This window comes from Cnephaeus nilssonii (assembly GCF_951640355.1).
Source record: "Cnephaeus nilssonii genome assembly, chromosome: 9".
Taxonomy (NCBI): domain Eukaryota; kingdom Metazoa; phylum Chordata; class Mammalia; order Chiroptera; family Vespertilionidae; genus Cnephaeus; species Cnephaeus nilssonii.
This window is the reverse complement of record NC_137080.1, coordinates 25,583,583-25,606,398: the sequence shown is the minus strand read 5'-3', so window position 1 is coordinate 25,606,398 and position 22,816 is coordinate 25,583,583. Positions and strand designations below refer to the sequence as shown.

Sequence of the window (22,816 nt, the reverse complement as noted above, 5' to 3'; positions counted from 1 at the left end):
GGCTGCAGGGATATTTCTCCCTTTTAAATGTATTGTATACTTGAACTTGCCTCCCCTCTCCTAATGCACAGATATCCTAGACCTTATTAGGTATCTTACTTTTGGTCGCACATATATTTTAAGTATTCTGTTAGATAATTTTTAAAAATTAATTAATTTATTGTCTAAAGTTTTACATATGTCTCTGTTTTCCCCCCGCTTGACCGCCCCACCCCCCGCCAGCCATTCCCGCCCCAGTGTCTGTGTCCACTGGTTATGCTAATATGCATGCATACAAGTCCTTTGGTTGCTCTCTAACCGCCCCCCCCGCCATTTGTCTCTCTGTTAGATCATTTTGTACAGGACACGTAAGTAACAATTTTCTTTTTGACCGTTTACTATTAGAAGGCTGGCCTTGACCATGTAATTCTATGCTAATAATTCCCAGGACAAAAACCATGCACTGGTATTGCATTAGGGATTTAGTAAGCTCTTTTAGACAGTGTTGCTGCCCGCTAATGAAACATGCCATGCGAACTGCTCGGGCGCCACAGATACCTGAGTGTATGAAGCTCTGAATGTGCTCCACCACCAGCTCACAGGACAGACCGATGGCGTGCTTGAAGTTAGCCGAGGCCACATCCCAGTAAGAATGGTCTTTATGGCTCCGACGGAGCCAAAGCGACATCACAGGAAGGAGAAGATGAACAACGGCATAGATTCCAAACCCTGGTCCTGAAACAGAAACGGCAGCGTCAGAATCGTGATTTCAGCAACTCTCCTATAAAAAGGAAGCTTTTGCCATCTCTCGGCATTGACGACCTCTTTTGAGGGAGCGCCCCATTCTCTGAAAAGTGCAGGGAAAAACATTTACCACTGCTTACGGAATACAGATCTCCGACGGCATTTTTCTTTTTTGTTTCTGCATGATTTTAGTTATGCAAGTAATACATGAATTCAAATAATCACGTGATCAACTACTTAGTCCCCAGATGTAAACATACAGATACATATAAGAAAATACCCTTAAAATATCCTTAAAATATAAGTATATGTATTTATATGAAACAGAGAAATATAGAGTTGTATTTGTTATTTATTACTTTTATATAAATGGGATAATGTAAACCTTGGTGTACATGTTGAATTTTTGCTCTTAACAATATGTGCTAGAGATCATTCTGTGTCAACAAATTTATGTAATCCTCATTTTTATTGCCACATACTATTATTCCATTGTATGTTTATGCAACAGTTTACTTATCCGTTCCCTTAAAATGGACATTGAAGGCGTTTCTCTATTTTGCTTTATAGTCAATGCCATAATGAAAATCTGTGAGAAAGATGAATTTTAAAAATTCTGCTTACAAAAATGAGGCATCCTTTCTAAAATCAACACAGAAAACACATGAGAATACAAAGAAGAAAAAAGTACATTTTGAATGTATGTGTATTTGGGGTGTGTATATTTATAAATGTATAAAATTTCATAAAGTTGAGATTATATTCCATATTCTATATGTGTAAATACACTGAGTGGCCAGATTATTATGATCTCTGAACGCATAATAATCAGGCCACTCAGTGTACTTCTCTTGAGTACCTCATTTATTTGATATCAAAGATACTATAAATCGTGCACCTGATCAGTTTTCCCCTTTGCACTGGCTGATAGAAAGCTCAGGGCAAATAGGTGGTTGATCTCCAGTAAAAGTCTAGAATACTTTTGGTACCCATTTGAGATACAAATACACTGAGTGGCCAGATTATTATGTGTTCAGAGATCATAATAATTTGGCCACTCAGTGTATATTCTAAGGTAATGCCTTATAAACAGTTATTCACGTCATTACATATTATTCACAAATATTCATTTTAATGTCAATAGAATATTTATATGCTTTTACCATACTTATTTTTTGTATTTAAGATGTTTTAGCATATATCATCATTTATATGTTTTTGTCTTTATTACCGTTAATTTCCTTTGATGATAGATTTCTAGGAGTAGAATTACTGGGTTAAATTCACACACTTAGTAGCACTAAATGTGAAAGCAGAAAATGATAATGACCAACAAGAGAGATTTAGAAGCAGTGGCATATAATTCATTCTGTAAAATACCTGCTTTGCCCTAGCCAGTTTGGTTCAGTGGATAGAGCATTGGCCTGCAGACTGAAGGGTCCCAGGTTTGATTCCAGCCAAGGGCACATGCCTGGGTTGCGGGCTTGATCCCCATTAGGGGGTGTGCAAGAGGCAGCTGATGAATGATTCTCTCTCATCATTGATGTTTCTATCTCTCTATCCCTCTCCCTTCCTCTCTAAAATCAATAATATATATATATATATATATATATATATATATATATATATATATATATATATATATATATATAAAAGCCTGCTTATTTTGGCATTTAACATTTTAACATGTGAGAGTAACTATTATGGTTTTCTGGGGAAAAATTCCAATATAAAGTTTGCAATAGATTTTAAAACAGTATCACACCGAAACCGGTTTGGCTCAGTGGATAGAGCGTCGGCCTGTGGACTCAAGGGCATGTACCTTGGTTGTGGGCACATCCCCAGTAGGGGGTGTGCAGGAGGCAGCTGATCGATGTTTCTCTCTCATCGATGTTTCTAACTCTCTATCCCTCTCCTTTCCTCTCTGTAAAAAATCAATAAAATATATATTTTTTAAAACAGTATCAGTTATCAAGTCTTCATCTGTTTATATTGAATACAAAACCTCTCTTCTTACTATAAACTAGTGGCTTCATTTGTGGTTATGATTCTGTTAATGACAACTAAAATCTACAAAAATTTCTTTAATCTTAGGAAAATTTGGATAAGAGTGTATACTAACCTTAATTCAGAATAAGAAATACATTTCTAAGGGACATTCTTTTCCCCTACTATCAGGGTACTAGGTGATCACTGTCATTTTACAAATCTAATTTCCTCTGACCTTTATACACAAGATGCCTCTGTCTTAATACTGCATAAATGTCTGAGCGGTTTGGTTATGTCAGCGGGAGACACTGTGAACCCTATCGACCGCTCTGGGGCCAATAACATGTGAGATACAAGGCTGGGTTTATGGATCAGATTAAAGCCAGCTCGCTCACAGAGACACTGATACCACAGCCTGATTATTGTGGGGCTCCAACACATTGAACTAACTGGCCACCACACATTATTTGTAAATGGACTGGTGGGAAGACTTGTAAATAATCGTAGGACATATCCTAAACATCATAGCCATTCCATAAATATTTATTGAGCACCTATTATGCTGTCTAGGGTTACAGCAGTAAAATAGGTGGGCCCTTTCTGATAAACATTATATGTATGACAGCTGCCCCAAATGACAGACATAGAAATATTTACCAGGTGTTTTGGTGACATCTCTCAACAGCTCGAAGAGTAAATCCAAGGTTGGCGGCTGGTGCTGCCGTGGGCAGTTGGACACAGCTGCTGTTAGCTGCTCCAGCAGGATGATCCAGACTTCTATCAGACCTGGAATGAAAAACCAGACCTCTGTGACATTTGGTTAAATAGGATACAGAATCATTGCAAGGTCAACAGGTAAAGGAGGTCTCTAAACTGCCATGTGCTCTATGGATGGGGGGCATCCCCCAGTAAGGCAGCCCTCAGGGTCTATATATGGACAGATTATAATTTACATATTCTGACAAAGTCAAAGAAAAAAGAACACTCAAATTTCTTCCTTATTCCTCTTCAGGAAGAAGGTGATGTGATTTGTAAATTCTATATGAAATGATTGTCATGTTTCTTGGGAGCTGATGATAGCAAAAGAATATAATGTCCTTTTAGTTTTATCACCTTAGTCAATCATTAAGATATACATAAAAATGCCATTCTAACCATGTTTGTGTGTGCAATTCAGTGGTACCAATTAAATACACAGTGTTGTACAACCATCACTACTATCTATTTTCAAAACTTTTCATCAACTCAAACAGAAACTCTCTATAATCATTAAGCAAATTAAACTCTCCATTCTCCCCTCACTCTAACACCTCCGGTAATCTCTGATCTACCTTCTGTCTCTCTTTGCCTCCTCTGGATATTTTGTGTAAGTAGAATCATAAAATATTTGCTGTTTTGTGTCTGGCTTATTTCACTTAGCATAACACTTTCAAGGCACATCCATGTTGTAGCAGGTATCAGAATTTCGTTACTTTTTATGGATAAATAATATTCCATTATATGTATATACCACATTTTGTGCATCATGTTGGACACGTGTTGTTTCTACCTTTTGGTTATTGTGAATAAGGCTGCAATGAACACTGGAGAATATGTTTGAGTCCCTCATTTCAATTCTTTTAGTACATATGTAAGAGTGGCTTTCTTTGGTAATTTTATTTAGTGTTTTGGAGAGCTACCAAATTGTTTTCCATTAAAACTGTACCATTTTACATTCCTATGAGGGTTCCAATTTCTCCACATCCTTGCTTACACTTATTTTCTATTGTTTTTTTTTTAACCTATAGCCATCCTAGGAAGTGTAACTAATATTTCATCATGCTTTTGATTTACATTTTTCTAATGACTAGTATTATTGGGCTTCTTTTCATGCACTTACTGGTACTTATAGGCCAACTGCATATCTTTATTTATTTATTTTGAGAAATAGCTATTCCTGTTCCTTGCCCATTTTTACAGTGGGTTATCTTTTTGTTGTTGAGTTTTAGGAATTATTTATAGATTCTGGATATTAAAACCATCCCAGATATATATGATTTACAAATATGTGCTCCCATTCTTTAGGTTGTCTTTTCACTTTCTTGATAATGTCCTTTGATGCACAAAAGTTTTCAATTTTGAAGTCTAAGTTATCTGTTTTTTCTCTCTTGTTGCTTGTGCTAGTCTATCTTTGCTCTTCTTTGTGCCCCATTTTTTCCAAAGGCCATTCATCTTTTTCTTTTTTTTGTAATCTATAAATTATTTTAAATTTACCTGTCCACACGGCAGTTTGCAATTCTGGCATCCTCTCACTCCTGTGTACATACAAATCACTGTGTATATTACTCATAGCTGGGAGAATGATGCTCCCAGTGTCAGTAGGTTCATCTGCCCTCAGTACACAACTCTCCTCTTTCTTCTCTTCTCAGAGTTTCACTTTTAAAATAACATACTAACTCTTAGTGCTGCCTATTACTAGGTAAGAGAAAAAACATGAAATTCTTTTCACTAGGTCCAAATAATTTTAGTTCTGTCATTTATGCAAGCACTGTATGAGCCAACATTTCTGCATATCACTGTCTGGAAATATGTGGACCTATAGCTCAGAAAGCTGTGCAGAAAAGGACTAGAGTAGAATATAAAAAACAGTCCACTCTACATTTTAATTTCAACACTTCAAATTTTCCTACAAAATAAAACTGCATCAGAAGATGGCACTTCAAGAATGTTTCCATTGCCCTAGCTGGTTTGGCTCAGTGGATAGAGCATTGGCCTGTAGACTGAAGGGCCCCAGGTTTGATTCTAGTGAAGGGCATATGCCTGGGTTGTGGGCTCGATCCCCAGTAGGGGGCATGCAGGAGGCAGCCAGTCAATGGATTCTCTCTCATCATTGATGTTTCTATCTCTCTCCCTTCCTCTCTTTGAAAACAATAAAAATATATTTTAAAACGTGTTTCCATTAAATAAAAACTATTACCCCAGTTTTAAATATCCCTATTAATAGGAGGCAAAACCAAAATCATGGACAATAAATATAATAAAACTAGGTGATAAGAAATTCTTATGAACCTCAAAATACAGGTTGGGGCAAAAATAGGTTTACAGTTGTGAGTACATGAAACATGGAATTTATTCTTGTATTATTATTTATTTATTACTAGAGGCCCGGTGCATAAAATTTGTGCACAGGTAGGGTCCCTAGGCCTGGCCGGTGATCAGGGCCAATCTGTGGGGCGACCGGCGGGGCTGGGGTCTGCAGGCTGGAGGCAGCTCCTACGTTGAGCGTCTTTCCCCTGGTGTTCAGTGCGCGTCATAGCAACTGGTCATTCTGCCATTTGGTTGATTTGCATATTAGGCTTTTATTATATAGGATTGCATTATTTTCCATATGAACAACTGTAAACCTACTCTTGCCCCACCCTGTAAGAGCAGGTGTGGACAAGCTAATTTATAGGAAATTCAGAGGACAGAAAAACATGTTACACAGCACTATGGGAAACTCTATAGGACAAAGTACCTCACTTCTTCAGCAAATAAATTGAAAATGGGTTAAATAAAGTTGGAGAAGAAATCTATAGATTGAAAAGGATTTAAGAGACATGTCAGCCAAACATATAGTATGGATCTTATGTGAATCCTAAAAATTAACTTACATCTATAAGACAATTGGAAAATTTTACACAATAGATATTTGATGCTAGTAAAGAGTGATTGTTAATTTTTAGGTGTGATAATAACTTTATGGTTGTTATCTTTAAATAAAACATACTAATGTCTCAGGTTTGCTTTAAAATAATATGGAAAGGAGGAAGTGGGTAGGGGTGAGGGAGATGGAGAGTGAGCATGTGTGTGTGTTTACATTATATGAGGCTGGCTATAAGTTTATATTTGAAGTTGGGTGATAGGTATATGAAGGTTCACTATACTATTCTGTCTAGTTTTATATATGTCTATGAAATTTCCATAGGGGGAAAAATAATCATTTGCCTTTGAAAACTAGAGAAATATCTCAGAATATATAAATGGTGAGAATTGCTAATACTAACTTAAAGCTTTTACTTTTATTCCTTTCTCTGATTTAGCTATGTTTCCTATCTAATTATAACTTTAAAACCCTCAATAAATTTATACTGTGGGAAACTTTATGTGGGTGCTTGGCTAAATTTTATCCATAAGAAGATGGACTGCCTAGAAAAAAAAAGGATTAATGATTTGCATACATGGAAAGGGAATGCCCACTGTTACATACAGGTGTCCCCCTCAAAATGTGTAAATACTTTAATGCTGATAGCTCAATTTTGAAAAAGAAATGTATTTTAATAAAAACTGCCTTTATAATTAATTATTCAAAGTGGGTGTATACGTTTTTGGGACATCCTGAATACAAACTGCATTAAAGACTATGTTATAGATAAGCAACATTAGCTTTTGCCTAAAATTCTCTGATTTTGGAGGTTTACAATGCTAATCTAACCATTAAAATGAAACCTCTATTAAGCAACATGTAACCAATTTCCAGTATTTTAATTTTTCCTTTTACATTCATTATTCCTATAGTTCTTTCTCATAAATAGCCTGAACTAGTGAGGTTTTATAATCTCTATGGAAAACTGTAAATCTTCTAGCCACCCCCATAACTGAATTTGTAATAGAAAAATAAAACAAGAGAAAAATGTAAAACAAACACAAAAGCAAATTTAAGAAGCCTCCCCTAAACACAAAAGCAAATTTAAGAAGCCTCCCCTAAAAAGTCTTTTGTGTGGGTTTGAAACAACCCATTCACAGATATCAGACCCCTTTAAGGATATAATTTCCATTTCTACATCTAGAAACAGGACAGGGTCATCAAGTTGGAGCATGAGTTAACCGTTCTGAAAATAAACCAAAGTTACTAGACGGAACTCCAATTCACAGAAAATTACATGGGAACTAATTTGGAACACATTCTTTAAAATTATTCTCTTAATGAGTCCTTAACTTTGCCAGTCACAAATAGATTCTCTCTTCAGTAATGGCTTAATTTCCCCAGTCTCTAACCAAATAGTCCTTCAGGAAGTAATTATATAATGATTGTGTTTCCTAGAAGGAATTAAAGACAATTACCAGCCAATTTAAGTACCAATGCAACCACATTCCAATGTGCTAAATTCAAGAGAGTCAAAGTTAGAAATTATATTTAGCAGAATCTGTACTGTTTTTAAATGGAGGCATCAACCGTGAAATGTGTTTGGAGAACCCATAGAAACTTTTAGGTAGACTTGTTAGAATCATAAACAGTAACAACATAAATGGATGATCATTCAAGATCTATAAGCTACTTAATTCATGGCTTAAGCTTCTGAGAATACGTACACAGCCAATAACCTGATTTAGTCTAATCGATGAGCTTACCCGTGTCATCATCAAAATCAGACAGGACCGACTCGATGCCATCCTCACTGCTCGCCGACTGCTCCTGAAGTCTTCGAGGCAAGCTAGCAAGTCGCCCACTAAGGAATATTGGCTTCATCGGCATTTTGTAGATTTTGGCCAATAACTAAAAAAATAGCAAATTTCAGTTATATAGTGGAAAAAGCTACACTCTGGGCTTTAAAGAACAATAAAGTTATATACTAGTTATAGAAAGGGGAGAGAAAACCAGAGAAGCTGCCACTGTATGAAAGGTTTAAAGTTGAGTGGTTGTGATTTGGCTTCATAAGCTAGCTCGCAGGAGGCATTTATCCCAGGGAGCAAATGAAATAGCATTCAATGGCAACAAAAAGGTAGAGGGGAAAAACACAATGAATACTTTTCCAGCATCTCAACTGCCTATGAGTTTTATAGATTCCTATGAACCTACTCAGGGAACCATGTCACATGTCAAGAATTTTTGCCTGTGGGAGAAGGTGTTCTATGGGCATCGCTGAGAAGAGAGTCTGCAGGCAAATCAGATACCAGACTCCGATTTCCCCCTCACGTGACCCCACATCAAAGACACGGGGGGCAATGGGGAAATGAGGAAACTCTGGGCAAGGTCAGCGACGGAAGACACGGCCCTGGGCTCTTTATTCCCCTCTTTCCACGAGAGCCCGGTCCCCTAGGGGTCTCTGCTACGGAAACAAACTGCCAAGGATCCTTTATACCTTCACAAATTACAATCCGGCCTGCTGTGACCATCGTGTTCTAGAAACCAGGGAAACAGTTGTGAGAAAGATAGACAAAATTCCTTTCCTATGGGTCTTACAGACAAGAATCTTTGCAGAAATAATAAAAGGTCTGGCGTAAATGTTATGGAGAACATTAGACAGGTGGTACTACAGAGAGTGACCAAGGTGTGTGGGGCACATTGGCAGGGAGTCGGTAGATACCAAAGGCCTGGTTTCTCTGACAAGCGATGTTTCCGATGGGATTTGGAAGATAGGGGGTGTCATACAGAGATCTGAGGAGGAAACATTCCGGGCAGGGAGAGCAGCAAGGCCCTGGGCGTAATCAGCGGGGTGTATGTGAGGGGCAGAGGGGGAGAGTGGTTGGAGCACAGTGAGTGGGAGGAGAGGTTCTGAAGTGGAAATAGAGCTGGAGTCATGTCACGTGGGGCCTTGGGGACAGAAGCTGAGAAGACGGGAGAAAATCTATCTGAGAGAGGTGTCACCGAAGCCCAGAGGAGGACGGGCTTCAAGGACAGCGTGCCGTCTTGTTCCACAGGCACTGGACATGGTAAGGACAGAGCGTTATTGAACTGAGCAAATTAAGGTCACTGCCCATATGACAGGTGATGTTTTATTGGATTTGCCTACTAGCCCTTGAATGAATACATCCCTCTTACTTTTTGTGTCTCTCCTCACTGGCTGCACCCCCACTTTCCCCGTTTTGGTGTATAAGGAAGATCTCCCGGGACCTCATGGCTCCACCCTCTACAGCCTGACAAATACAGAGATGATGGTAGTTCATCTGAGAATAAATGAGAAGCGCCAGAGATCTCAGGGTCCAACTGTGTTCTAGTACACGGTTATTACTTTTTCTCTCTCCTTCGTGGAACGGGTGGGGACAAACATTTATGCTCCAAACCTAAGTCCCAATTGCCTCAGAGACAGAAGATAGGGCTTCTCCTGGGCCTCAGCCAAAGACACCCAAACGTGTCTTTTGACACAAGCATCTCCCGAGGCAGGTCCCAGGGCCTGGGACTTGGCGTGAGCAACCCCGTACCTGAGAGCAGCGCCTGAGGTAATCCAGGGCAGGGAGGCACAGGTCGGGGGCGGTGGCTCCTGGTCCCGGGACACAGTCTCCAATCTCCTTACAGTCCACCTCCCCTGGGGGACAGAGACAAAGTTACCCTTGTTTATGCCCTTACAGCAGAAGACCTGTTTACTCGCACAGCATTAACTCACCCAATATCTACTAACATAGACCAAAAAAAAAAAAATTACTTAACGTGTTACCTGAGAAAAATCCTTTCACTCATTCTGTGCCCTGCATGTATGTGTACATGTTAAACACAGTTGGGATCATACCGTACATCTTATGGGGTTGAGATTATTTTGTTTCATAATCTCACTGCCCCTTTTTACTAAACAATGGGCATTTTCTCTCTATCCTGCCAGAGTACTGGCAGTGGCCGAACAGTGTTCACTTGTCCCTGGGCACACGGACTCACTCCCTGGGCCCCGCTGCTGATGGTGCGACTTCTGAAGCTCTGATGAGGACGATCCCGGAGGCCAGCCGTGTGCTGGGCTGCGTGAAGCACCAGGCCTCTCTCCATTGGAAAAGGACCTCATGTTGCTGCCAGTGCTCAGCACTAAATAGCGATGATAAATGAAGCTCTGGGAAGATTTTGAACATCTGGGGTTTGGGGATAGAGGCTATGTAACTGAGTTGAAATAAAATTCTTTTTATTTTTTTTACAGATCTGTAGAGGGTTTCTAGATTTTCTATAGGCAAACAATAGTTGAGAATGATTTTTCTTCTCATGTAATAAACCTATTTCTCGACTTTTAATAAAATCATTGCACAGTACTGTAATTGTTTCTAATTGTCTATAATTGTGGCAACTAGCACCCTCCCCTGTGAGTAAACAGACATAATTACTAGGCATTAGTTAAAATTCAGATGCAGACAAAGAGGCATGTTCTCCTTAGAAAAGACAAACATTTCTTACGTTTTGGATATTGGCAAACGTTTTTGTACGGGGCCAGACAGGAAATACCCCAGGCTTTGCAGGTCAGACTGTCTTGGCTGCAGCTTCTCAACCCTGCCCCTGCTGCACAAAAACAGCCACAGACGAATGACCGTGGCCGTGCTCCAACAAAACTGTATTTATAACAACTATCGGTGATTGGATTTGGCCTGTGGGCCAGAGTTTGCAAACTCCTGGTTTAGATGAACACACCTCACAGTATAAAAACACAGACCAGGTCAAATTCCTGTTGCAATAACCAAGTGGGAATTAAAAATAAATTCACTTCCTAGTTTGTTGATCACAGTGAGTATTTCAAAGTCGAAGGCTATACAGGTGGCGCCCCCTGGAGCCGGGGGCAGTACCCAGCCTGCATGCTGGGGCTCAGATGGTCCCAGTATCCACCCCCAGCTCAATACTAGTAATTCCACCTTGTAATTCACAGAAAGAACTAGGACCTACCTGTTTTAAATATTCTCCATGTGCACACTGCTAATGCTGCATCTCTGTTTTCAGGTCTCAACTCCCTAAGCTAAAATCTCAAATTTCTAACATGCAGAGAAGCATCTGCACTCGAATGTTTCACTGCAAGTCAACATGTCCACATGTCCAGAGACAGACTTCATTACTTAGTCCTGTCCTCCACACCTGACCTGCTCTCCTCCTGGACATCCAGTTCTGGGTAACATCAGTCCTTGTAAGAAACTTGGAGCATGCCCAGTTCCTCCTGTCAGCTGCCTGTTCATTTCAGCTTAAATGGCTTTTTTTCTTTTTTCCTTTACGAGCCTCTATGAAAGTATTCGTCTCACTAAACTGTAATTATTGATTTATGTGTCTGTTTCCCAGGGCGTCTCTTAGGCAGGAAGCATGTTTTATTCATCGTTATATCCCACAGTACGAACAGGCCGCCGTGCCCAGGGAGCAGGCACTCCCCTCTTTACTGAACAATAGAATACCAAAACTAGAGCTTCTTAAATAAAACAGTGGTCTGTGAAGTAATAGGAAACATACTTCATTACAAGATTATTCCACGAACACAATGAAAAATGTCAGCCGTGGACAAAGTCACACACACCACCTGCTCCTGTCCCAGGCTGCTGGCTTGCTCCAGGCAGTCAGAGGGCCTGTCCCCGGGGTTTTCCATACAAGGCCAAGCAGGAAAGGGTCCCCAGCCGTCACCAGGCATGAAAGGAGGACTCCACTTACCCAGTCCTTTGACAAACTTCATAAGGCACATGATGTAACTAGTGGCTGCATTAGCAAAGACCTGGATGTTGTCGGTATTGAGAAAAGCTTCAAATACATCAAACACTGGAGCTTGGCCTTTTCCTGAGGGAGGAAGATTATAGAATTTTAAGGGAGTGAAGTCTCTACCCTTCAGGTAGCCCAAACTCCCGGCACCTTCCCCAAGGCCTTAGAAAACATCTGAAGAAAAGCCAGTGCCTTTTGAATGGACAACTGGCCTGGCTCCAATGCTGTGCTTCTTAGCGTTGCCTGCAGGGGGAGCTGCAGGAAAGCTACAAAGACAGCCCAGGGGAGAGAGGGGGCAAAGCGGGCTTTATGCAGGGCTGAGGCAATGTGCAGGTCTATAGGGCAGTGAAACGTGGGCCCCTGCACATGCAATTATAGAGAAGGGAAGGTTTAGAGAAACCCCCGATGGAGTATACTACTTTATTCATACCTGTGCAGAAAAAAATTAACATAGGAGGCCCAAGACTGCTGTCCTTTAAGGCCTGCTTGCAAGCTTGGCCCTTGCCTGGAGTCTGGGAACTTGGCTCTCAGAATATTCCTGGGCAACACTTAACGAATAAAGGCAGTTCACTGTGCCTAGACAGTGCAAACAATGTGGTTTATTCTGAACACCTGCTACCCTTCGGGGAGTCAGGGATTCTGGTGTATGCTAGGTGGAAGGTACCTCCGGGACCACCCTCAGCTGGGTTTCTAATGCACTTTCCTGGGCTGAAGCACTATATCATATTGCTGCATTTTTTACTGTTGGGGTAAAAGTGTGCTCCGTGGGACCCCTCATGGGAGGGTGAGAGCCTGACAGGGGTTTCCCCAGATCGGGTCTGTCTTTCCCCCTTATAATCTGGCTTATCCTTCCTATGCTGCCATACTGCTTCTTAGCTGTGAACAATGGAATAAATCTGCGCCATGTACTAAATCTTAGCATGATTATTTGCTGAGTCCTGCTGGTGGGTCTCTGAATGTGGGGGTGGTCTCGGGGACCCTGACACAATACCCCTGGTTGCTGGGCATGCCCTCGGGGTGCCCATCCATTTCCATCCAGACCCAGCCTCCAGGATTTGGCTTTGCCTGTGTTATGATAGTTTTCTGCTTCTTCCTAGCAAGTGGATAACATTTTTCTTTTTGGCTTTAGGCATTAGCTCAATACAGATCTGTTTAAGTGAAAACAATAGGAGTCTCTTCGTCTTCGTTCAGTCTGTAAGAGCAGGGCCTGATAATGCTCGGGGCTCTCACCTGCTGGCAGATCTCAGAACTCGTGTCCCTGCAACACCAGCTTATTTCCTGCTGATACAGCACGGCTGAATGCCGGCTTCCCTATTGTTCACTTTGCTTTGATAGCATGAAACTGGGCTTAGAGAACGAATGCTCTATAGCAAACGTCAGCCCCACATCCTTCCCACTATCACCACTCCTGCTCAAGTCCTCTCCAGAGCAATCAGGCAAGAAAGAGAAATAAAGGGCACCCAAATTGGAAAGGAAGAGGTAAAATTCTCTGTCTGCAGATGTCATGGTCTTCTATACAGAAAGTCTTAAAAGACTCGAACAAACGTTTGTTAGAACTAATAAAGGAATTCAGTAAAGTTTCAGGATATAATACCCACACACTATCTTACCCATGGAGTAATCGCCAACTAGGTACTCCTTCACCTCGGACTTGTTCCCGCTGTGCACCGTCTCCAGGGCACTGAACAAGGGCCTCCAGCCCGACTGGATTTGGGTGGAACACACTTCAACCAGCTCACCAATGGATGTGACGACCTGGCAGAGGCAAAGGAGGTGGCACATAAAACCCTTCTCTTAAAAGAAGCAAAAGAATTTCTGGGAAGGGTGATGTATGTCTGCTCCCTATTTCTGGGTTAATGTTAGTGAAAGAGAAAGAACAGAACCCAGGCAAACTCATGCAAAAATCACCTAACTAAGCAGTCATATTACATTAATGGGCATTTTACTAATGATTCATGTTGCTGAGCAACTTTTCACGAGCTTATTATTAGCCATTTATAAATATTTTACTGTGTTTTTTTTTTAGATTGGGTCTGTGTCTTCTTACCCTTGTCTTTTTTTAAAATTATTTTTAGAATTCTTTATGTATTCTAGATTCAGATCCTTCCTGGGGTCTATAATTTGCAAATACCTTTTCATAGCCTCGGGCTTGTCTTTATTTTTCAATGATGTTAGAAGAGCAAAAGTTTTAAGTTTTAATGAAGCCCAATTCATCAAAATATTTTTTGTATGTGTATTTGTGTTAATCGGCAAAGGGTGGTAAGGATGCTTGGGAACTGCACAAAACATGGACAGTTCCATGAATTTGCATGTCATCCTTGCTCAGGGGCTGTGCTAATCTCTGTATTGTTGTAGTTTTCATATGTGCTGCTGGAGTGAACATCATCACATTTTCTTTTTATGGATGATGCTGGTATCATTTCTAAGAAATCTTTGCCTAATCCAAGGTCTCAAAGATCATCTCTTATACTTTCTCCTAGAAATATTTATAGTTTTTGCTCTTACAGTTAAGCCTATTATCCATATTGAGATTTTTTTTTTGTATATGTCGAGGTAAAAGTGTACGTTATTTTTATTGCATATGTTCAAACACTATTTGTTGAAAATAACATCCTCTCCATCGAATTCCAGTGGCATATTTGTAAAAAATTAATTGAACATAAATGTGAGATTTTTTTCTGTGCTCTATTAAGTTCCATCATTCTATAAGTCTATCCTTATACCAATAACACACTGTGTTGACTACTGAGGTTTGGAAATCGGGTAGTGTAAATTCTTCAAATTTGTTCTTCTTTTTCAAATCTGTTTTCCTCTAGTCCCGATCCCTTGAATATGCATATAAATTTGAGAATCATCTTGCCAATATCTTTAAAAAGCCTGCTTGGATTTTGATGGGAATTGCTCTGTACAGTGCCTGTGCAAAGTTTCTCTGACCACCAGGTGGTGCAATTTCATGCACTGACCCCCCACAGAGTGGCTGGCTTGTGATTTTAATCCTGGAGAGTTATTTTTTTATCTTTACTAAGTGCCAGTGTTAGAAACAGGCTGATCTTATCTTCAGGGAGGTTGGGTTCATTTCTAATGCAACCCTGGTCTGAATGAACACCAGTTTTAAAGATTTGCATTAACCCTTTTTTTTTCTTTTCTGTTCTTCTGGCCTCAAGAATGTGATAGCAGAACTTAGTTTCACCTAGAGGCAAATTCTGTCGAGGCAAACCCAGTCTTAGAGCTCTGCTCACTTCTGTGGCTTCCAGTTGTTACTTAGTTGTGGGCATCTTAGTATTCTTCACTTTCTTGCCAGAGTGTCAATGTCTTTAAAAACAATTTTAAGTCTTTCATCTTTATTTTGTTTGTTTTTAATCCTCACCCGAGGATACTTTCCATTGATTTTTTAGAAAGAGTGGAAGAGAGAGGGAAAGACAGAAAGAAATATTGCTGTGAGAGATACACATCGACTGGTTGCCCCCTGCAACCAGGAGCCTGCAATCGAGGTGCGTGCCTTTGACTGGAATCGAACCCGGACCCTTCAGTCTACAGGCCGACACTCTATCCACTGCGCCAAATAGGCTAGGGCTTAAATCTTTATTTAACATATTTAGATTTCAAAGAGACAATCCATGTAGGCTAGGTACAAGAGCATAGACCAGTACAGCCCGATTGCGTAGGTTCGAGTCCCAGTTCCACCAAGCACTAAGCATGTATCCTCAGCTAAGTGGATTCACCTTTCTTTGTCACTGATTCCACATAGCATTAGTGGAAAGGTGAACATGCTAAGTTCATAGAACAATGCCTGCCAGTGCACTCAGTAAGAGCTAGCCGCAATGATGATGGCAAAGCTGATTATCGGGACACACTGACCTGGTCTTGGACATCCTCGTCACACAGCTCCAGCTGCATAATCCGCTCAAAGGGTCGGAAGAGGGCTTCATTGAAGTGGAAATGAGGTGGCTCGTTCCAGTCCGTGAGGACCTCTGTCAGTATGTCATGGATGAAGGAGACAGCCTTCTGGGACACATGTCTTTCCTTGTGACAGGCAGCCTGCAAATTCATGAGAGAAGAGAACACCATCAGAACTCCAGTCAAGTAAGAATCTGGTTTCCAAAGGGTTTCCTAACTCACCTCATTGCAGGGAGGTGGAGGCAGCAATTCTGTCCCAGTAAAAAACATTTCAAGGGCCACGGACAGATGAGCAGCACACTAAATTGCATTTTTAATAATTTAACAAACTGCTTAGACACAACTCCAATGTCACTGAAATGTTTCTAGGAAACTGAGAGTATCTAGTAATTTCTTCTTTTTTTAGGTAACAGGACAGTTTGCTCGGTGATGTAGAACATGCTGACTTTAAAGGCACCAGAGCTGCCCATGGGCTCATTGTTAGCTGTGCCCCAAACACATAAAGATCAGAGGAATCATCTGTCCCTCAATGCGGGGGGCCAACTGCACCAATAATGCTCTAATCGGTCCAGAGCTCCTTGCATCGAGGCCCTGTAGTAGTCTCCTCCCCTCCCCCCCTGGGCTTGGATGTGTGGCTTGCTTTGAACAATATCAAATCTTTTACGAGTGGAGAGCTGAAGAGTCATTGTGATTTGGGATTTGCCCTCTTGCTTTCCTTTGGAATTCTAAAAATGCCATGATGAGTCTAGTCCTCTGGAGGAGGAGAGAGCCCACTGTCCAGCCGTCCCAGTCAAGGCCATCACGGACCAGCTGGCCACAGGTGACATGTGAGGCCAGCTGAGATCTGCCCAGCCTGGCTGAGACCGGAGAAGCACCAGCTGAGCCCAGCTCACACATCTGACGCAGGGGATCCCGAGTTAACTAAATGGCTATTGTTTTAAGTCACTCGGTTTTGGGGATGCTTTATTAAAGTGTAATAGATAACTGAGATACTGCTTCGCCATAACTAAGCTATTATTCTCTACTCCCTTTTCCTTATCAGAATGTTCTCAGGTTAGTGAATTAAGCTCCCAAAATATCTCTACCAGATAAGACACCTCTACCAGATAGGCACTAAAGAGCTACTAAGAATAGTTATTGTAAAACAGGGCAACAATTTTCCCACCAACTTAGCAGAAGCCAATCATCATGTACTGAGATGGTGAGTTGCCATAAAATTTATCACCTGAACTGCTTTCCTTTGGAGAGTGAAGGGGGTCCCAGTGTTAATTTTGTTGGAAAACTAGGTATGGTTCTCCTACCTAGAGGGTACTGCCCAGAATATAGTTAGCTATTAGAAGAGAGAGACTGACAGGAACAAAAGGCATTGTTACAGTCGTGTATAAAAATAAAGCTTCAGACTCAGGTCGACACCAGGTCGTAAAGAATGAAAGCTGGCCCTGACCGGTTTGGCTCAGTGGCTAGAGCGTTGGCCTGCGGACTCAAGGGTCCCAGGTTCGATTCCAGTCAAGGGCATGTACCTTGGTTGCGGGCACATTCCCAGTAGGGGGTGTGCAGGAGGCAGCTGATTGATGTTTCTCTCTCATCGATGTTTCTAACTCTCTATCCCTCTTCCTTCCTTTCTGTAAAAAATCAATAAAATAATAATAATAATAAAAAAAGAATGAAAGCTGGCTGTGTGAGGCACCCCGCCAAATGGTAAAGCGGGTCAGGATGAGTCCAGGGCAGTGCTGCCCTTTGGGGCGATTCTTCAGATGCCATGAGGTATAATCACAGAACTATGATGCTATGACCAGATGATGGGAACCTTCTCATTGCGCTGTGGCCACAGCGCTCTGTGCCCCACGCCGACTGGCGACCCTGTGCTGGCTCTGCTGCAGGAGTCCCTGAGCTGCCCACTTCCCTGGCGCTCACCTCCACCAGGTGCGGGGCCACCAGGCTCCAGCAGCGCATCACGTGGAGCAGCGGCCTGGACTTGCTGCGCACGATCCTCAGCATGGCGTCCCCGAGGCGGAACAGGTGGAGGGCACTTTTTCGGTCTTGGGTGGATTTCACTTCTCCTACGAGAAGAGAAGACCATCGAAGGCATAAAGCCCAAACTCAGCAAGAGTTTGACTGTTCCAGCCCAGAGAGAGGGTGAAAAGGAAAGAACGGGACTCGGGCCAGCAGGAGTGTGCGGCGAGTGCTAGCCAGGCGAGGAGAGGAGCCCGGATGCCAGAGATGGAGGAGGTTCACGCCACCAGGCCGGGCGCACCTCTCCTGCTCACCGCTACCTTCCCAGGGGCGGCCACGACCGTGTGAGCAGTGCTTGTCGGTTAGGGAGAATGGCGTAGTGGGTGAGGATCAGGCTTGGGGAGTCAGGCTGCCTGGGCTCAAATCTTCTCTTCACCATTTAGTAGTTGGATTACATTGGACCAGTGACTTATGGCTCCGGTCCACAGTGTCTCATTGTAAAAGTGGTGATAATAGAACTTGTTTCTTCAAGTTATTTTAAGGTTTAAAAGTAACAATACTCATAAAGTGCTTAATACAGACACATACCACCTGACCCACACTCATACTACCTGACCCACACTCATACTACCTGACCCACACTCATACCACCTGACCCACACTCTTGGCTATTCTCATGACTGTTGTGATCGTCATTCTTCATGGTCATCGTTCACTTGGCCGACCCTTCGTGGCAACTCCGAAGCCCTTGCCAAGCAAGTCAGGCCCCTTGGCCACCCAACAACGTGCTGTGTAGCCCGTGTTTCACTTCAGTACCGTCCTTGCCCTCTCTGATTGCTTGCTACTTCTTTGCCACTGTTACCTTAGTCTTCCCCACGCCCTTCTTGCTCATGTCCTGTTGCTTCTCCTTTACTGCCCACAAAATGCCCATTATCAGGCTCTTCCAACCAAAATGCTTCTAATTAAGTCTTGCCAAATCAAATAAACTTCAAAATGAAAGTAATAATAAATCATGGACACTTATGGAATGCTTACTCTGCCTCAGACTTTGTGTTGGTTCGCTGCCTCTTTAACCATTTTAATTTTGAAAGCAAACCTCAAGCAGGAAATGTAATTACTGACATTTTACAGATTAGTAAACTGATGCCAGAAAGATGAGCTGGCTTTTCTAAGGCGATGCATCTGGTAAATAACGAAGGCAGCATTTGGACTTACGTCTGATTGATTTAAAGGCCAGTGCTTCCTCCGCCTGGGTCGGCTGCCTCTTCCTGACCCTGCTCATTGCTTTTCGTAGGCTCAGTCTGCTGGTTTCTCCAATGCAAAGGACTCAGAAGGTTTGCTCTGGAGGTCTGAGGTTCTAAAGATTTGTCACTTGTACAGCTAAGGTTTTAAAGTCTATAAAAAAACTAGTGGGGAAAGGATGGTGGTTCCCAAATTAGAATCTGCAGTAAGCATCAAAAGGCCAAATATATTACACTCAGAACGTCAGATTCCTAAAGATGGAAGGGGCCTGAGTTTGTGCAGTCCAACCTGCCACAGGGCTCGGTGCCTCTGCCTGGGCTCATCGGGACAAGGCGCTCGCTGTTTCAGCACAATCACCCGGCCGCTGATGGACAGCTGCACTTAGGAGCAGCCTGCCACCCATTTGAGACCAGGGGCCAATTCAGTACCATTCTATCCCCTCTGCCACAGGTTGGCCTTCATCTGGTCTCTCCTGCGTGAAGACAGTGACAGCGACCCATCATTCAAAGGGTGTGCCCTGAGAGAGTCTTCCTAGGAGTGGCATGAGGCTGCTGCTGATCCTTCCAGTTTCCTCTCCCACCGTCCAGTATGGAATCGGTAGTGGCTTCTGCATGTTGCCTGGACTGAGGCGAGTGGTGCGGTTTGTGATATGGAGAAGGGTTCCCACCCTCTTGAGAGCTATCTACACTCTGACTAGCCATATAATTTATCATCACAAGCCCAAAACTTAGCAGAACAACCCAGCCAGGTCCAGTGGCAATACCTGTAACAGTGGCAGCAGCGACACTGATATTCACAAAGAATAATCCCACCTGTCACTCACATACACATATCATGCCTTCATACTAAACGACAAGTTAGCCAGGTGGCCATGTGCTAAGGGACTGTGGAGTCAAGTCTGCAGGCAGGGTGCTGGTATCAGAGGTCTGGGCTGTCTCCGGCTTATCTCGTGGCACAGTTTCCTCAGGGAAAGAATTACCTGGCATTGCCAGCGAGTAATCAACTGTGTCCGTCACAGAATGGAAAAGCTGGGACTGCGATGCTTTCTTCAGCTGGTAAAGAAAACCTCCCAAAGCCATGAGGTTCAACTTATCTATAGCATCTTCAAAGAGCCTGGATGAAACAAAAATATTTGTCACTTGGAAACAGTCCAGCAACGCCTTTATGGCAGAATGATTATGGTAATTTTGTTAGATGTTATTAATAAAATGTATGCTATTTTATTAATGACTGTGTACAAGTATGCTCTAACTCTGAGAGTTTAATTTGAAGGGCACAGAACATATTTAAAAAAGAATCTTGGTACCCAAGGCATAGTTCAGACATTGGCAAGAAGTTGAAAGATGGCAAAGTATGGCTCCCAGAAAATGAACAACTGGGGATGGAATCCTTAGAATTAGCTTCAAGCTCATAAGCTCTATTAAAGAAAAACCAGCAAATGAATTAAGGCTTTTGATGGACTACATTGATGAGTATAACACTGGGCATGGCTCTGAGGATACAAGAGGAGGAGATCCTTTCCTGTAAGCTCCCTGAGCGCAGGGACTGTCCTCATCCCCTCCTACTCAGACACCGGGGCCCAGGACACGGTGGGAGCTCCAGTATCACCTGGGATAATGAATATTCCCTAACATAACGGACCTTGAAGGCTCTCTTGTTTTCCACTCAGCCGGGCACAGACATTCCAGTTAGGGAGGAGGGGTGAACGCAGGCAGCAGGGCTGAGAGGAGGATCACTGGTGATCGGAATGTTAGGACCAAATTCGGTCTGTGTGGCCACATGAGGAATGAGGCGAGCTGGCCTTCCACTGCACTGGGTCCCCCAATGCCTGCCCTCCAACCCTGCGGTGACACCAGAGGGCAAGCAGCCCCGTGGGGTGCCACGTGCTGGGTAAGGGACAGTGTCTCTAAGAGAAACCAAATAACAAGCCCCCTTTGAAGGAGTAATATGACACAGATCAGTGACTTCATCATTCACAAATCATTGTAGCAAACACTTTTCTTGCTGTTTTGTGATTCCAGTTTTAATACCATTTAGGTTTTGTATCTCATGAACCACTTCTTTCCTTGTAAGAAACAACAGTGGTGAATGTTATATCCCACCTGACACCTGTATCCAGACCCCAAAATACTTGCACAGCCACCTTGTCGGATAAACAGGAAAAAGGGGGACTATTGTACTGAGTTAGTACATGTACTGGGTTAGTAGACGAAGCGGGAAATGGAGTCTCAGTGCAACTGTTTAGACAGGCATGACCTTGCAGTTGGTTGGTGTCAGGAAAGACCGGGGTGTTCAGAGCCCCAGCCAGTGGGTGCAATTCTCCTCCTCCACCCCCTAGCGGTCTGTCCTCACCCGATAAACCCCACTGCACCTGTACTGGTAGTCTGGTCACAACCACCAAATCTGGAGAGTGAAGTGAGGCGGTAGAACATGTGACTGGTGACCTAAAGCACTTTCAACATCAAAGTGTCAACACACAGTTGGACTTACTGTTGATTTTTCCCTCTCAAACTTAATGTGGTTTTTGGGCATCACTTAATAATATATCACACTCTGGGTGTGAGATTTTAAAATATTAATTATCATAAAAATAGTGGATTTTTATTATTTGCCAAGCTCTGTCCTCAGTGCTTCAAGTGTCCTGATTAATTGAACCTCGCGGCTACCCTGTGAGAGAGCTACTTCATGACCCGATTCCAAGATGAAGAGGTGAAGTTGCCTGGATTCAGGGAGTCCGGGCAGCCTGCCTCCAGAGCCTCCAAGTAGTCATTAGACAACAGGTCATTCTAAGTGTGGGGCGTGGCAGGAGACAGAAGCTATGTTTGAAAAAAAAATTAAGTGGTTTAAATGACTGGTGAACAAATCAGGTTGTCCCGGGAGTGATTCTGAGACCAGAAGAGATGGATGTGATGTTGCCAGCAGCCTTCCTGGGGTGTGGGGAGGAGGGGTGGGCACACACCTGTCGGCCTGCGTGGACAGTGTGAGCACAGCCTTGGCGGCGCTGCTCCCGGTCATGAGGCTGCCCCCGCGGAAGTCGGAGGCCCGGCCGCGGCTGCCTTCCCTGATGAGTTCTTGGATGGAGAGGGGCTGGATGACCGGGGCGGTGCTCAGGGAGCTCTCCTGCTCCGGGTTCTGCTCCGGGGGCGAGCCTTCACACTCCAGGTCCCCAAGGAGTCCAGAGCCTCCGGGGGCCTTGTGGGGCTGGCTGATGGTCAGGGGGGGCTGAGAGGTGCCATCACGGAAGTGGGTGTGCTCCAGCGTGCCCACATACTCACACACCCTAGAGAATCACACACAAGCAGCTGGTAAAAGTCACAGCTCAACCGGACCAGCTCTGCAAATTCCACACTGAGACACCAAGGAAATTCAGCTAGTGTTATAGTGCTCCCCAGTTTCCTCCTTCCTCTGGGGATAGCCACCTCCCTGCCTCTCTCCCCTCTTGTATTTTGTGTCTCCATGTAAGGATCCAACATCCTTCTTTAAATGGAGAAGACATTAACAAACATGCAGCAATGTTATATTGCTGACACATGACCATCTTTTAGATCCACATAGTATTCATTAATTGACATGGCTTTTATCATCCACAATTTAAGAAATTGGTTTTTCTTCCTTTATAAAACACATTTGCCT

The 22,816-nt window shown here is 42.9% G+C and overlaps 1 protein-coding gene across 5 annotated transcripts in view; it reads right to left on the bottom strand.

Annotated features, from left to right (window-relative positions):
- Positions 1-22,816, bottom strand: part of ARFGEF3 (ARFGEF family member 3) — a 123,360-nt gene that overhangs the window by 11,039 nt on the left and 89,505 nt on the right. For all 5 annotated transcript variants that reach the window (XM_079781094.1, XM_079781096.1, XM_079781097.1 and 2 more), the window contains 10 exons: positions 22,143-22,463; positions 20,163-20,296; positions 17,903-18,048; positions 15,950-16,129; positions 13,702-13,846; positions 12,047-12,169; positions 9,874-9,977; positions 8,083-8,227; positions 3,370-3,498; positions 538-714 (listed from right to left, as the gene is read on the bottom strand). In XM_079781094.1, the coding sequence (XP_079637220.1) occupies positions 538-714; positions 3,370-3,498; positions 8,083-8,227; positions 9,874-9,977; positions 12,047-12,169; positions 13,702-13,846; positions 15,950-16,129; positions 17,903-18,048; positions 20,163-20,296; positions 22,143-22,463 (1,604 nt within the window). The remainder of the gene's footprint in view (positions 1-537; positions 715-3,369; positions 3,499-8,082; positions 8,228-9,873; positions 9,978-12,046; positions 12,170-13,701; positions 13,847-15,949; positions 16,130-17,902; positions 18,049-20,162; positions 20,297-22,142; positions 22,464-22,816) is intronic.